Source organism: Heteronotia binoei, chromosome 15 (assembly GCF_032191835.1).
Source record: "Heteronotia binoei isolate CCM8104 ecotype False Entrance Well chromosome 15, APGP_CSIRO_Hbin_v1, whole genome shotgun sequence".
NCBI classification, from domain to species: domain Eukaryota; kingdom Metazoa; phylum Chordata; class Lepidosauria; order Squamata; family Gekkonidae; genus Heteronotia; species Heteronotia binoei.
In genome coordinates this window covers 12,892,151-12,908,174 of record NC_083237.1, presented here as the reverse complement: position 1 = coordinate 12,908,174, position 16,024 = coordinate 12,892,151, and the positions used below count along the sequence as shown (strand labels likewise).

The 16,024-nt window shown below is 51.3% G+C and overlaps 1 protein-coding gene across 1 annotated transcript in view; it reads left to right on the top strand.

The window, feature by feature from the left end:
• The window catches only part of PFAS (phosphoribosylformylglycinamidine synthase), a 38,197-nt gene that overhangs the window by 21,524 nt on the left and 649 nt on the right, over positions 1-16,024 (top strand). The window contains exons 20-27 of the mRNA XM_060256196.1: positions 832-987; positions 2,695-2,814; positions 3,738-3,883; positions 5,479-5,689; positions 6,330-6,421; positions 7,050-7,164; positions 13,003-13,164; positions 13,272-13,424. Coding sequence (XP_060112179.1) covers positions 832-987; positions 2,695-2,814; positions 3,738-3,883; positions 5,479-5,689; positions 6,330-6,421; positions 7,050-7,164; positions 13,003-13,164; positions 13,272-13,424 — 1,155 coding nt within the window. The remainder of the gene's footprint in view (positions 1-831; positions 988-2,694; positions 2,815-3,737; positions 3,884-5,478; positions 5,690-6,329; positions 6,422-7,049; positions 7,165-13,002; positions 13,165-13,271; positions 13,425-16,024) is intronic.

The window sequence follows — 16,024 nt, the reverse complement described above, 5'->3', positions numbered from 1 at the left end:
CAAGAACATAAGAACATCAGAGAAGCCATGTTGGATCAGGCCAATGGCCCATCCAGTCCAACACTCTGTGTCACATAAGAACAGAAGAGAAGCCATGTTGGATCAGGCCAATGGCCCATCCAGTCCAACACTCTGTGTCACATAAGAACATAAGAGAAGCCATGTTGGACAGAAGAACAGAAGAGAAGCCATGTTGGATCAGGCCAGTGGCCCATCCAGTCCAACACTCTGTGTCACACAGTGGCCAATATATGTGTGTGTGTGTGTATATACATACATATATATACACACACACACATTTACATATATACATATATACACACACACACACATATATATACTGTGGCTAATAGCCACTGATGGACCTCTGCTCCATATTCTTATCCAATCCCCTCTTAAAGAAGCTCAAGTTATAGATTGGCGGTCCCTAATTTGGTGCCTGGGGATGCTAGGGTGCCCACCAAATGTTTTCAGAAGGGGGGTGGGGCCAAGTGAGATTCTTGCCCAGTGGAGCTGTTGATTGGCTGCCGGAAACCTGATTTGGCTGTGCAGCAATTCTCTCTGTAAGCTGCGGAGTCTTGCGAACAAAAATTCTACTTCATGAGCTATTGGCTTTAAACGTTCTGAGCTGCTGCATCAATTAGTTTGCTCTGGGGCCATTTTGTCCTGAGCTAAGACAAAAAAGTGTGCACTGGAGACTCAAAAACTGTGTGCTAGCTCACACTAACTTAGCTTAGAGGGAATGTTGGTTGTAACACAAAGGAACAAATATTATTGGGATCAGGGGGAAGAGTTGCCTTCTCCTTGATGTGATGCCCTCTCTTCTTCTAGGGACCCTGCTTCACGTGGCAATCAACCCAGATCGACATCGTCTGGGGGGCAGCGCGCTGGCCCAGTGCTTCTCTCAATTGGGGGACGTTTCCCCAGACCTAGATAGTCCCAGTACTCTTGTCTCTTGCTTCCAAGTCACCCAAGAGCTGCTGAAAGGTAAGCACGAGCAGAGACAAGGCCACTCCAGGCCCTCTGAGAGCAGGTTTGGCGTAGTGGTTAAGTGCACGGACTCTTATCTGGGAAAACCAGGTTTGATTCCCCCCTCCTCCACTTGCAGCTGCTGGAATGGCCTCGGGTCAGCCGTAGCTCTGGCAGAGGTTGTCCTTGAAAGGGGAGACTCTTATCTGGGAGAACCGGGTTTGATTCCCCCCTCCTCCACTTGCAGCTGCTGGAATGGCCTCGGGTCAGCCATAGCTCTGGCAGAGGTTGTCCTTGAAAGGGGAGACTCTTATCTGGGAGAACCGGGTTTGATTCCCCCCTCCTCCACTTGCACCTGCTGGAATGGCCTCGGGTCAGCCATAGCTCTGGCAGAGGTTGTCCTTGAAAGGGGAGACTCTTATCTGGGAGAACCGGGTTTGATTCCCCCCTCCTCCACTTGCACCTGCTGGAATGGCCTCGGGTCAGCCATAGCTCTGGCAGAGGTTGTCCTTGAAAGGGGAGACTTATCTGGGAGAACTGGGTTTGATTCCCCCCTCCTCCACTTGCACCTGCTGGAATGGCCTCGGGTCAGCCATAGCTCTGGCAGAGGTTGTCCTTGAAAGGGGAGACTCTTATCTGGGAGAACCGGGTTTGATTCCCCCCTCCTCCACTTGCACCTGCTGGAATGGCCTCGGGTCAGCCATAGCTCTGGCAGAGGTTGTCCTTGAAAGGGGAGACTCTTATCTGGGAGAACCGGGTTTGATTCCCCCCTCCTCCACTTGCACCTGCTGGAATGGCCTCGGGTCAGCCATAGCTCTGGCAGAGGTTGTCCTTGAAAGGGGAGACTCTTATCTGGGAGAACCGGGTTTGATTCCCCCCTCCTCCACTTGCACCTGCTGGAATGGCCTCAGGTCAGCCATAGCTCTGGCAGAGGTTGTCCTTGAAAGGGGAGACTTATCTGGAAGAACTGGGTTTGATTCCCCCCTCCTCCACTTGCACCTGCTGGAATGGCCTCGGGTCAGCCATAGCTCTGGCAGAGGTTGTCCTTGAAAGGGGAGACTTATCTGGGAGAACTGGGTTTGATTCCCCCCTCCTCCACTTGCACCTGCTGGAATGGCCTCGGGTCAGCCATAGCTCTGGCAGAGGTTGTCCTTGAAAGGGGAGACTCTTATCTGGGAGAACCGGGTTTGATTCCCCCCTCCTCCACTTGCACCTGCTGGAATGGCCTCGGGTCAGCCATAGCTCTGGCAGAGGTTGTCCTTGAAAGGGGAGACTCTTATCTGGGAGAACCGGGTTTGATTCCCCCCTCCTCCACTTGCAACTGCTGGAATGGCCTCGGGTCAGCCGTAGCTCTGGCAGAGATTGTCCTTGAAAGGGAAGACTCTTATCTGGGAGAACCGGGTTTGATTCCCTCCTCCTCCACTTGCACCTGCTGGAATGGCCTCAGGTCAGCCATAGCTCTGGCAGAGGTTGTCCTTGAAAGGGCAGCTGCTGTGAGAGCCCTCTCAGCCCTACCCACCTCACAGGGTGTCTGCTGTGGGGGGAGAAGACATAGGAGATTGTAAGCCGCTCTGATTCAGGGAGAAGGGCGGAGTATAAATCTGCAATTCTTCTTCTCTCTTCCTTCACCCTCTCTCAGAAAGGGGTCTGAATTAGTATAAGGCAACTCATGAATCCTGGCTCTTTGGATAATGCAGCGTTTTTTTCTCCCCCCCCCCACTCCAGATGGACTGATTTCTGCCGGACATGACGTGAGTGATGGGGGACTCCTGACTTGTTTGCTGGAGATGGCTTTTGCAGGGAACTGTGGAGCCCACATAGAGCTAGGAGCCCCTGGAGTCAACGGTCAGTGAACTGGTGGGAGAATGAGTGGCATAAGAACATAACAGCCTTGCTGGATCAGTGCGGTGTGTGCCGGTTGGACACTCGAGTTCCTGGGGAGCCACGTTCTCAGAAGACTCCAAAGGCACAAATTCTCTTTATGTGTCAGTCGACTCAGGACTACGTTTCAGGACCATGTTTAGAGAGCCAGTTTGGTGTAGTGGTGAAGTGTGCGGACTCTTATCTGGGAGAACCAAGTTTCATTCTCCACTCCTCCGCTTGCAGCTGCTTGCATGGCCTTGGGTCAGCCATAGCTCTGGCAGAGGTTGTCCTTGAAAGGGAAGCTGCTAGGAGAGCCCTCTCAGCCCCACCCACCTCACAGGGTGCCTGTTGTGGGGAAGGAGATAAAGGAGATTGTAAGCCTCTCTGATTCAGAGAGAAGGGCGGGGTATAAACCTGCAATTCTTCTTCGCATTAAAATGCTATTTCTGGAGCCATTTTGTTCTGAAAATAGCCACAATTTGACGTCAAGCAAAAATATTCACTACCTTCCCATCAGGCATAAGGAGAACTGACACGTAAGGAGAACTTGTGCCTTGGGGGCCGGATTTCTTCAGGGGATTGGAGTCCACGCAGAAAGTTTGAAAGGTTTTGGAGAAATCGAGTGCTTTTTATGAACTTTTTTTGTAAATGAATTTGAATAAGATTCCTTTGTTTTCTGCAGTGGGCCTCTCCCTATGTACGTATGTGTCATGTGGTATCTTTGTACGGCAATCGATTAAGAACCAAAGTTTTTTTGGGGGAAAAATGTTATTGCACAGTTTTTCTGTTCTGTGCTGTGTTGCCGCCTCTTGTTCCTATTCGGGACTCCAATCTGGCAATGGCAGAGTCTGTCCTCTTCTCTCGCCTGCCTTCTTCTCATGGTCTCTCTTCCATCTGTACCCCAGCCCTGGAAGTCCTGTTTGCGGAGGAACCCAGCCTGGTGCTGGAGGTGACCCGTGGAGTAGCAGCTGACGTCTGCCGACGGTACCGGGAAGCCGGGGTGCGGTGTGTGCCGGTTGGGCACTCGAGTTCCCGGGGAGCCAGTGCCATGGTGAGTGTATGCCAGCCACTGCGGAACAGAGAAGTTGAACATTAGGAAAAGGAGGGCTATTGGGAAGGGACTTTGGCAGAGATGGGGAGGCCAGGAAAGAAGACCTGTGGGGGCAGTGGGGAGGGAGCCCCTGACTTAGAATCTTGGTCATCAAACTCATAGCCAGGTGGTATTTCCTACCTGCATAGATGCATCGTATGGATAATTGGATTTCACCTTCCTGCAAAAAAGAATGATCCGTCTAATGAGTAACGAACAGGGCTGCACCTGCAGAATTCCGAAAACAAAGAGCACATATGGGACGTAAACTAGGGGTGGAATTCTAGCAGGAGCTCCTTTGCCTGTTAGGCCACACACCCCTGATGTAGCCAATCCTCCAAGAGCTTGGAATTCTAGCACGGGCTCCTTTGCATGTTAGGTCACCCACCCCTGATGTAGCCAGTCCTCCAAGAGCTTGGAATTCTAGCAGGAGCTCCTTTGCATGTTAGGCCACACACCCCTGATGTAGCCAATCCTCCAAGAGCTTGGAATTCTAGCAGGAGCTCCTTTGCATATTACGCCACACACCCCTGATGTAGCCAATCCTCCAAGAGCTTGGAATTCTAGCAGGGGCTCCTTTGCATATTTGGCCACACAACCCTGATGTAGCCAATCCTCCAAGAGCTTGGAATTCTAGCAGGGGCTCCTTTGCATATTTGGCCACACACCCCTGATGTAGCCAGTCCTCCAAGAGCTTGGAATTCTAGCAGGGGCTCCTTTGCATATTTGGCCACACAACCCTGATGTAGCCAGTCCTCCAAGAGCTTACAAGGTTCTTTTTTTGTAAGCTCTTGGAGGATTGGCTATGTCGTGGGGGTGTGACCTAATATGCAAAGGAGCTCCTGCTAGAATTCCACCCCTGGACGTAACTGTGCAGAATGTGGATAGATGCAGGCAGGCAGGCAGCCGTGTTGGTCTGAAGCGATGGAACAAAGTTAAGAGTCCAGCAGCACCTTTGTGTACGTGAAATCTCATGCCTTGAATAAAAACTTTGTCGGTCTTGAAGGTGGCACTGGACTCCAACTTTGTCCCAATGCAGAATGTGGTATGACGCCAACAAAAACAACACATTTCCCTGCCCCAGTCCGTGATGAGAGAGGCCTGTTCCCTTTTGAAAAGTTCTGCTTCGTGTGGTTTGCAGAATGCTTGGGATGGGGGGAGCCTTCCTGGGCTCCTTGGGCACACCGTTCTGTGGCATTGGAGCGCACCACCTCCACCTTCCCCCCACCCCCCGCTGCCAGTTTGGTGTAGTGGTTAAGTGTGTGGACTCTTATCTGGGAGAACCGGGTTTGATTCCCCACTTCTGCACTTGCACCTGCTGAGATGGCCTTGGGTCAGCCATAGCTCTGGCAGAGGTTGTCCTTGAAAGGGCAGCTGCTGTGAGAGTCCTCTCTAGCCCCACCCACCTCACAGGGTGTCTGTTGTGGGGGGAGAAAGGTAAAGGAGATTGTGAGCCGCTCTGAGACTCTTCGGCGTGGAGGGCGGGATATAAATCCAATATCTTCTTCTTCTTGCCCACCCCCTTGCTCCTTAACAAACCTGGCGCTTCCTTACAGGTCCGGGTCTCCGTGAACGGCCAGGAGGTGCTGGCTGAGAAAGTGGGGACGTTACGGGGCTGGTGGGAAGCCACCAGTTTCCAGCTGGAGCGACTGCAGGCCAACCCCGAAAGCGTGGCCCAGGAAGAGGCAGGGCTGGCCAAGCGCACTGAACCGACCTTCGTCATGACCTTTAACCCCCACGAGGAGCTTCCTCTGCTGCAGGAAATTGGTAGGAGAGTGGACGGTGGTGGGGGGGCACTCTAAGGCAGGGGTTGAATACCCCCATGAAGCTGCCTTCTGCTGAATCAGACCATCGGCCGGTCAAGGCCGATTGTGTCTGCTCAGCCGAGCAGTGGCTGTTTAGGGCAGGGGTGGGCCACGTAGAATGAATGTCAGATGTCTGAGAGCCGCAAGACGTGAATGTCAGATGTTGGAGAGCAGGAAGGAAGGCAGGCAGCCGGGCAAATAGATGGGGGGAGGGATAGGTGGAAAGAAAGCAACTTTAAATGCATTCTCCAAGCTGCTGGCTGGCTGACAAAGTGATTTAAAGACAGAAATGCCTTCTCCAAGCCAGCCAGTGAGGCAGTGGGGACTTTAGAAGCCACACGGTATGTGTGAAAGAGCCACGTATGGCTCCCGAGCCACAGTTTGGCCACCCCCCCCCCTTGCTTTAGGGTTTCAGTCAGAGGTCTTTAATGTCTCGTACTGCCTGGTCCTTTTTAACTGAAGATGCTGGGTATTGAACCTGGGACCTTCTGCATGCCGAGTGGTTGCTCTGCCACTGAGCCGCGGCCCCTTGATTCCAGGAAGGGGTGACTGCGTCACAGTATAAAGGTGCCTCTTGGTTTTACCTCTTCTCCCTCCCACAGCCCTGCCTGCCCCCCGCGTCGCTGTGCTTCGGGAGGAAGGAAGCAACGGGGACCGTGAAATGGTGGCCGCTTTCCTCATGGCTGGGTTTCAGGTGAGCAGCTGAAGATCGTGTTCTGTAGGACTGCATTTGATTCATTCGCAAGCAGAGTACAGTTTGGTGTAGTGGTGAAGTGCGCGGACTCTTATCTGGGAGAACCGGGTGTGATTCCCCACTCCTCCACTTGCAGCTGCTGGAATGGCCTTGGGTCAGCTCTTGCACAGTTGTCCTTGAAAGGGCAGCTTCTGGGAGAGCTGGGGAATGGGGAATCAAACCCGGAAATCAAAGTGGGGAATCTTCGCTTCACACTTAACCACTACAGCAAACTGGCTCTCAGATTGGCAGCCGCTCTCCAGGGTCTCAGGCAGAGCTCTTTCACAACTCCTGCCACCTGATCCTGGAGATGTTGGGAATTGAACCTGTGGCCTTCCGTATGCCGAGCAGATGTTCTGCCACTGAGTCACAGCCATGGTCTTGTCTTGAAGAATCTGGCAGTAAGGGGGAGTGATGGACCTGGGGTGGAGCCCAGGTATGAAGATGAAGCGAAGAGTTTGTGTGGGTGTGCCAAAGGCCAGGGAGTCACAGAGTTCATCTCTCATCTTCAGATGTTCTCTGCAAGCTCAGTTGGCTTCCTTATTTCAACCGTCTCTTCCTCTTTCACCCCTCTTGGTCCTCATTGCAGGTCTGGGACCTCAACATGGAAGACCTGTGCTCTGGCGAGATGTCCCTGGACTCCTTCCGAGGACTGGTGTTCGTGGGAGGGTTCAGCTATGCTGACGTGCTTGGCTCAGCCAAAGGTGAGGAGGACCTTTGTCCCCTTCTCTGCAGAGATTGGATCCTCACCCTTGCCTCTTTTGGGGGAAACTGCCTGGTCTTTGCAAAGCAAGGAATGAGGCAAACTGAGGAGAGTTCTCAGCTGGTCTTCACAAAATGCTCTTTTGTGAGTTTCCCAGAAGTGTTTGGATACCCTGACCTGGATGGCCCTTGCTAACTTGGTCTCCTCAGATCTCAGAAGCTAAGCAGGGTCAGCCCTGGTCCATACTTGAATGGGAAACCATCAAGAAAGTCCAGAGATGACAGGCGATGGCATACGATTCTATATGATTCTGAACATCTCTTGCCTTGAAGACCCTACAGAGTTGCTATGTTGGCTGAAACTTGATAGCATCATCATCATCTTGGTATGGCAGTGTGTGTGATATAGCAAGGGGATCCTAAGTTTGTCTGGCAAACAGAAGTTCTAGCTCTTTTAGCACTATGCACCACTAGGTGCATCACTTGCCCCAGACAGAGAGTTCCAACAATACACTGTGGCTAATAGCCCCTGATGAACCTCTGCTCCAGATGTTTATCCAATTGCCTCTTGAAGCTGGGATTGGATAAGAATATGGAGCAGAGGCCCATCAGGGGCTATTAGCCACAGTGTTTTGTTGGAACTCTCTGTCTGGGGCAGTGATGCTCTGTATTCTTGGTGCTTTGGGCTTCTAGTGTCCTAGCCCCACTGATGGACCTCCTGATGGCACCTGGGTTTTTTAGCCACTGTGTGATACAGAGTGTGCGGACTCTTATCTGGGAGAACCAGGTTTGATCCCCCACTCCTCCACTTGCAGCTGCTGGAATGGCCTTGGGTCAGCCAAGACTGGATGGGCCATCGGCCTGGTCAGATTGGATGGGCCATTGGTCCGGACTGGGACCAATTGGATGGTCAGACTGGATGGGCCATTGGAATGATCCAGCATGGCTTCTCTTATGTTCTTATGAGTTGGACTTGTTTTTAAGGCAAGAGACGTTTCAGAGGTAGCTTGCCATCGCTTGGCTCTGTGTCACGACCCTGGTATTCCTTGGAGATCGCCCATCCAAATAACCAAAATACAAGGCTGACCCTGCTTTATTTCTGAGATCTGATGAGATTGGGCTATCCGGGTCCAGGGACTTGATGGCCCTTCCCACCTCTGTCATTTAGATAATCAGGATTGGATGGGGCAGGCTGAACCAACAAAGAAGGTTGTTAACCTGTGCTACGGAAAAATTTTGTTTGGTTCTCTTATGAGGGATTTAAGCCATTTACATTGCTTATAGCACTTAGAAATTGCTGGAAGCCAAAGGCCTGGAGTTAGCTGCTAGAAGAATGTGGGTCGGTAAGAAAGAGTTTATCCAAGGACAATCTTAGATGAGAAGAAAAAAATGTTTCTGGCAGAAAAGATATTGAAGTTAGTTGCTGGGACCAGATCAGACAAGGGGAAGGTTCTCACCAAATCCCAGCTGATCCCACCATCAGATCGAAACATAGATGGACACTGGCAAGTGTGAGAAGAAGAAGAGATTGGATTTATATCCCGCCCTCCACGCCGAAGAGTCTCAGAGCGGCTCACAATCTCCTTTACCTTCCTCCCCCACAACAGACACCCTGTGAGGTAGATGAAGATATTGGATTTATATCCCGCCCTCCACTCCGAAGAGTCTCAGAGCGGCTCACAATCTCCTTTCCCTTCCCCCCCCCACCACAACAGACAGCCTGTGAGGTGGGTGGGGCTGGAGAAGACTCTCACAGCAGCTGCCCTTTCAAGGGCAACCTCTGCCAGAGCTATGGCTGACCCAAGGCCATGCTAGCAGGTGCAAGTGGAGGAGTGGGGAATCAAACCCGGTTCTCCCAGATAAGAGTCTGCACACTTCACCACTACTCCAAACTGGCGCTCAGAGTACTATCTGCAAGTGCAGCTGGTGAGAAAAGGGGTAGATGGTCCAGCGAGTAAGATAATATCAGAGATAAGTGACAGAATTTTCTCATAAGCTGCTGCTCGCATCAGAGAGCCAAGAGGCTGTCTCTGTGCAGGTCAAGCCAAAATCAGAGTTAAAGAACTTAAGAAGTGGGCTGGTAGAATTTAGAGAGAGAAAAGGGATTCAGATTTTAGCAGACTTTCAGAGCAACACTAAGCAGGTCTACTCTGAATTCTACTAAGGTATATTCAATGGGGCTTGCTCCCACGAAAGTGCTCTTAGGATTGCACTGTTTATTTATTTATTTATTTATTTTTTATTTATTAATTTCATTTATATCCCGCCCTCCCCCACCTTGGCAGGCTCAGGGCGGCTAACAGCAATCCATAAAAACACACCATAATAAATAAAACATTAGAATTACAATATAGAACAATAAAACATTAAAACATTGAATTAAAAACCAGTCTAGTAGATACAATTATACTGCGGTATAGATCTTTGGACCGCATTGGCGGATCTTTAATTACCATTTTTCTTAGCAGTCCGAATATGCTGATTTAAAAAGGATGGTCTTGCAGGCCCTGCGGAACTGTTCAAGGCTCCGCAGGGCCCGCACCTCCTCGGGGAGTCGGTTCCATAGGGTAGGGGCCGCGATCGAAAAGGCCCGTATTCTGGTGCTCTGATATTTAACTTCCTTCGGCCCAGGGATAGTCATTAGGTTTTTCCCCGTTGACCTCAGTGCTCTCTGGGGTTCATATGGGGAAAGACAGTCCCTCAGGTAGGCAGGTCCTCGGCCATATAAGGCTTTAAAGGTAACGACCAACACTTTGTACTGGACCCGGTATATAATCGGCAGCCAGTGCAGTTCACGTAGTCCCGGCCATATATGCTCCCGTTTCGGGAGTCCCAACAACAGCCTGGCCGCCGCGTTCTGCACTAGCTGCAACTTCCGGGTCCGGCACAGAGGTAGCCCCAAGTAGAGGGCGTTACAGTAGTCTAGTCTTGAGGTGACCGTTGCGTGGATCACTGTTGCGAGGTCCCGGCGCTCAAGGAAAGGGGCCAACTGCCTTGCCCGCCTCAGATGGAAGAATGCTGACTTGGCAGTGGCTGCTATCTGGGCCTCCATCGATAATGAAGGCTCCAGTAAAACACCCAGACTCTTTACCTGGCGCGCTGCTTTCAATGGCGCACCATCGAAGGCCGGGAGAGCTATTTCCCTTCCCAGAGCGCCGCGACCCACGCATAGGACCTCTGTCTTCGCTGGGTTCAACTTCAGCCCACTCAGCCTGAGCCATGTCGCAACAGCCTGTAATGCCCGGTCGAGATTCCCTGGAGCGGGGTCGGGCCAGCCATCCATTAGTAGATAGAGCTGGGTGTCATCTGCATATTGATGACAACCCAGCCCAAACCGCCGGGCAATCTGGGCAAGGGGGCGCATATAGATGTTAAACAGCATCGGGGAGAGAACTGCTCCCTGGGGCACCCCACAATCCAGTGTGCGCCTCCGGGACCGCTCGCTCCCGATAGCCACCCTCTGTCCCCGACCTAGGAGAAAGGAGGAAAGCCATTGCAAGGCCAACCCCTCGACCCCAATGTCGGCGAGACGGCGCGTCAGTAGCCGATGGTCGACTGTATCAAATGCAGCCGACAGATCTAACAGCATCAGTACCGCAACGCCGCCCCGATCCAGTTGCCGTTGGAGGTCATCCACTAAGGCGACCAGCACCGTCTCCGTCCCATGGCCCGGCCGGAAACCAGACTGACATGGGTCTAAGACAGAAGCGTCATCCAGAAACCCCTGTAGCTGCAACGCCACGGCCCTCTCAATAATTTTACCTAAGAACGGTAAATTGGACACCGGCCGGTAGTTCGCCAATTCGGCCGGGTCTGCTGTAGCTTTTTTCAGGAGAGGGCGGACCAAAGCCTCTTTCAGAGGTGTTGGAAAATGCCCCTCTAAAAGGGATCTATTTATGATGTCCCGTAAAGGGCATCTAAGCTCCCCTTGGCAAGATTTAATCAGCCAGGAGGGGCAAGGGTCCAGATCACATGTTGTCGGGCGAGCAGCAGAGAGGATTCTGTCGACTTCCTCCAGGCTGAGTGGGTCGAAGTGGTCCAGCACTAAACCTGAAGACAGGCACGGAGCCTCAATTTCACTCACTGTATCTAATGTGGTAGGCAGGTCTTGGCGGAGCAGCGAGATTTTATCTGCAAAATATTTCGCAAATGCCTCACAGCCTATTCCTAATTCTCTAACATTTGGTTTGCCTTGTGGCAACGTTGTAAGATCCCCAATTATTCTAAATAATTGTGCTGGGCGCGAATTTGCAGATGCAATCTTGGTTGCAAAGTAATCTTTCTTTGCAGCCTTGACTGCCACCTCATAAGACTTCATAAACGTTCTATAGGATGTTCTCGTTGCTTCGTCCCGAGTATGCCTCCACTGCCTCTCTAGTCGTCTGAGCCCTTGTTTCAGCTGGCGTAACTCCAAGGTATACCATGGAGCCAGCTTCGTGCGAGGGCGCAGAGGGCGCCGGGGTGCAATTTCGTCGATAGCCCTGGACAGCTGGCCCTGCCAGATTTCCACCAGGTCATCGAGGGAATTGCCAGTGGGCCAGGGATCCCTTAGGGCCGTTTGGAACCGTTCCGGGTCCATCAAGCCCCGAGGGCGAGCCAAAATAGGCTCTCCGCCCATACAGGGTTGGGGCGGCATCCCCACACGGGCCTTAAGGGCTAGGTGATCCGACCATGGTACCGCTTCTACGGCGATATCGTTCACCAAAATCCCGGCTGCAAAGATCAGGTCTAATGTATGCCCGGCCTGATGCGTGGGAGTCGTGACAAATTGAGAGAGTCCCAGTGTCGCCATGGACGACACTAGGTCCATCGCCTGAGTGGAGGCCGTGTCGTCGGCATGGACGTTGAAGTCACCCAGGACCATAAGCCTCGGGTACTCCAACGCCCAGCCCGCCACTGCCTCCAATAGTGATGGTAAGGCGTTAGCTGGTGCGTTGGGCGGACGGTACACCAGCCAAACCGCCAACCCCTCTCCAACATCCCATGCCAGACCGGTGCATTCAATCCCATCAATCTTTGGATCCGGGAGAGCCCGAAAGGAGTAATCCTCCCGTATGAGTAGTGCTACCCCTCCCCCCCGCCCGCTCATCCGTGATTGGTGAAAGACCGAGTATCCCGGGGGGGACATCTGGGAGAGGGCTACTGTCTCCCCGTCCCTCACCCAGGTCTCGGTCACGCAAGCCAGGTCCATGTTCTGCCGTAGCAGAAACTCCCTAAGGGTTGCGGTCTTATTATTTATGGACCTGGCATTACATAACACCAATGACAGAGGCGAGCATTTCCTCTTGGTCCCACTACCAGCTACCATTGGGATGGGAAGTAGACTGGAAGGTGGCCGAGCACCATTTCGTCTCTGTCTCCTTCCCTTATATTTTTGTCTATTCCCACCGTCATATCTTCCCCTCCCCAGGATCCCCTGGGGATCCCCTGGCCAAACATCTGCACCAAACCAAGATGAACCCAAGATAAACCCACCGGTGTCACTCCCCCGATTTGTTTGCACCTGCCGTTTCTTGCACCTGCTGTTAGTTTCTTAGACAGGTATCAGACTATAAGAGTAGTAGATTAATTAAGCTGCAGAGTAAGTTTGACTTCTAAGCGTTTAACTGGATTCTGGTTTTAACTGTGAACTGGGTTTAACTGTGAACATAATGTAATAATGTTGTTTGAACATATGAAGCTGCCTTATACTGAATCAGACCCTCAGTCCATCCAAGTCAGTATTGTCTACTCAGACTGGCAGCGGCGCTCCTGAGAATTTCGGAAACTGTGGGTACAGAAAAGTGTTTATGAAAAACCACAACCTGCTAACCATTTTTAACGTCCATATTTGGTTCTAGGCTGGGCTGCGTCTGTGACCTTCAACCCCCGAGCACGGGCTCAATTCCAGGCCTTCCACCGTCGCAAAGACACCTTCAGCCTGGGCGTGTGCAATGGCTGCCAGCTGATGGCCTTGCTCGGCTGGGTGGGGGCTGGAAACCCAGACGCCGAAGCTGTAGCAGGTAAGAGGAGATCCTCCTTGGCGGATGTTGACTCCAGCCGTTTCTCCTGGGGGGAGGTTGTCCTGCATCGTGGGCTTCTTGTGAACCTCTGGTCTGGCTGTTTGTAGGCGGCTTCACCAAACCAGGCCTGCTGCTGAGCCCCAACAGTTCTGGTCGCTTTGAATCGCGTTTTGTGACCCTGAACGTCGAGGAAAGTCCGGCGCTGATGCTGCGGGGTATGGCCGGTTCTACCCTCGGCATCTGGGTGGCTCACGGAGAAGGTAATTATTTGGGGGGGGACTGGGGGCTGCTGCTACTGGATTCAGAAAGCGCCATGGGGTAGGATCCTACCTTGTTTGTAAGTTTTTGTCCTTCAATTTTAAAAAGTTTGATTAGTTTAGGAATGAAAAAAGTAGGGTCAGGGAAGAGGGGAAGTAGAAAACAGAATACATATTAACCTTGTTCTGCATAAAGTTACTTTCAAGGAATACAAGTCTACGTCTGCAATACTTTCTTGAAATACACACATTGTCACATATTGTTATCTCTAAGCTGAACACCGTCAACGTTGTAATATTTTATATTATGAATCTTTTCGTTCAGGTACCTGTTAAGTCTGACAATTCCTATAAAGGCAATTTTGTAATATGAAATACAGGGGGGAAAAGGATAAATAAGTTCACACCGATGTAAGTTTTGTTCTTGTGCCAGTCGTGGCGACCCCTGATCTTCATTGGCCAGTACAGAGAGGCTATAATATAAATATGATTGGGGTCCCACTCATCCCAGCAGTGGTTTTCATAGTATAGGGGTTCTCATAGCTGCTTTACATGCAGAAAGCCCTGGGTTCAAGTTCCGGTGAAAGCGTTAGGTTCTGTTGATGGAAGAGGCAGGTGGTAGATCCAGTGCTGAATTAAACTCTGTGGAGGCCCCTAGGCAGTCAAAATCTTGCAAGTAATCTCAGACTCTGAGTGCCCCCCCCCCCCACCGCAGCCTGTGGGCCCCTTCCCAAAAGCCTCTTTGAGAAAGCTGCGAGGGAGAGGCAAACTTGTGACAACGCCAGCAGCAGCTGCACCAGGCAGGTCGGGCAAAAAGCAGTTCAGCTGCTGGTTGCGCACGCAGGCTGGGAGGGCTGCAAGCAGGCGGAAAACTGGGGATGCGGGGTGAGGAGCCAGCATGGGGCCCATAGACCGGTGCCTACTTGGCCTAATTCTTAATCTGGCCCTGGGTAGAGCCTCTGCAGATGATCCCTGGGTTCAATCCCCAGCGTCTCCAGTTAACGGGGTCAGAGGGGAGGCGATGTGAAAGGCTTCTGTGGGATCCCGGAGAGCAGCTGCCAGCCTGAGTAGACAATACTGACCTTGCTAGACCTTGGGAGTCTGTCTGGTTCAGTATAAGGCAACTTCACGTGTTTCCTCCTGGATTCTGTGAGGACTTTCTCGTGCGAAACATGCAGGACTTGGCTCAACGGTAGAGCCTCTGGTTTGCATGCAGAAGGCCCAGTGCTCAGCCCTTTCCTGCTAAAAGGACAAGGCAGCAGGTGATGTCAGAGGCGTTCACTTAAGACCCCTGAGAGCTGCTGTCGATCTGAATCGACAAGGCTGACTTTGATGGACCCAGGGTGTTCTGGTTCACTAGAAGGCAGCTTCATGCGTGTATCTAAGCTGTGGGGTCTTGTGATTGAAAATTCCACTTTGTGAGCTTCGGGCATTAAAGTTGTGACCTGCTGCATCAATTAGTTTGCTCTGGGACAATTTTTCCTGAGCTAAGACAAAAATTTGTGAGCCGGAGCTAGCTCACACCAACTCACTTTAGAGGGAACACTAGTGTGTATTCATCCTGTGCCAGTTTGGTGTAGTGGTTAAGTGCACAGACTTTTATCTGGGAGAACCAGGTTCAATTCCCCACTCCTCCACTTGTACCTGCTGATGTGCCCTTGGGTCAGCCACAAGTTCTCTCAAGGCTGTTCTGCTCAAGAGCAGTTTGTCAGAGCTCTCTCTATGACTCATTTGTTAGCAATTGGTTGAGGAAATTAAATTCCAAACTAGAGGAATGTGATCTGAATATTGATTCCCTAGCCCTCATGTTCAAGAACGGGGCAAAAGTAATTATCAGAGACCGATTACTGGAATTGGAGTTAAAACAATCTCTGGCCAAAGTTGGGGGGACGTATATCCCAACCTTTTTTATAAGTGATCTTAAATGTGCCAGGTATCTTGAAAAGATACAGCCAATCAAGATCAGGCGGATGCTGTCCTTGGCACGCCTGAACATTCTTGACACAGCAGTACTGAGTGGCCGTTTCCACAAGATCCCGTTAGAAGACAGGATCTGTCCATGCGGCCTGGAGGAGGTCGATACGGTTCCCCATCTCATTCTGAACTGTCTTTTCCACACAGAGGCAAGGTACAGACTTCTGCGGAACCATCTAATGCTAGCTAAATCTTTGAATCAGGCCCAAGTCATTTACTTCCTCTTAGGGGATGGGAGTGATCAACTTTCTCTGGATCTTGCTAAGTTTCTATATGTTGCCGACCTTGACAGGAAGAAACTTAATGCTGTTTGTATTTGAAAGAAGGTGCCCTTAGTTAAGTGTTGCCTACGTCAGATAATTTTATTACTATTTTGATGGTTGTACATAGTTTTATATTGTTGTGTTATATTTTAGCTTGGTGTTGTGTTGTACTGTTATTGATGAGTTGTTGTTGTTGTTGTTGATTGGCCTAGAGCCGCAATAAACTGACTGACTGACTGACAGAGCTCTCTCAGCCCCACCCACCTCACAGAATGTCTTTTGTGGGGAGGGGAAAAGAGATTTGTAAGCTGCTCTGAGACTCCTTTGGCTAGCAAAGGGTGGGGTATAAATCCAGTCTCTTCTCTT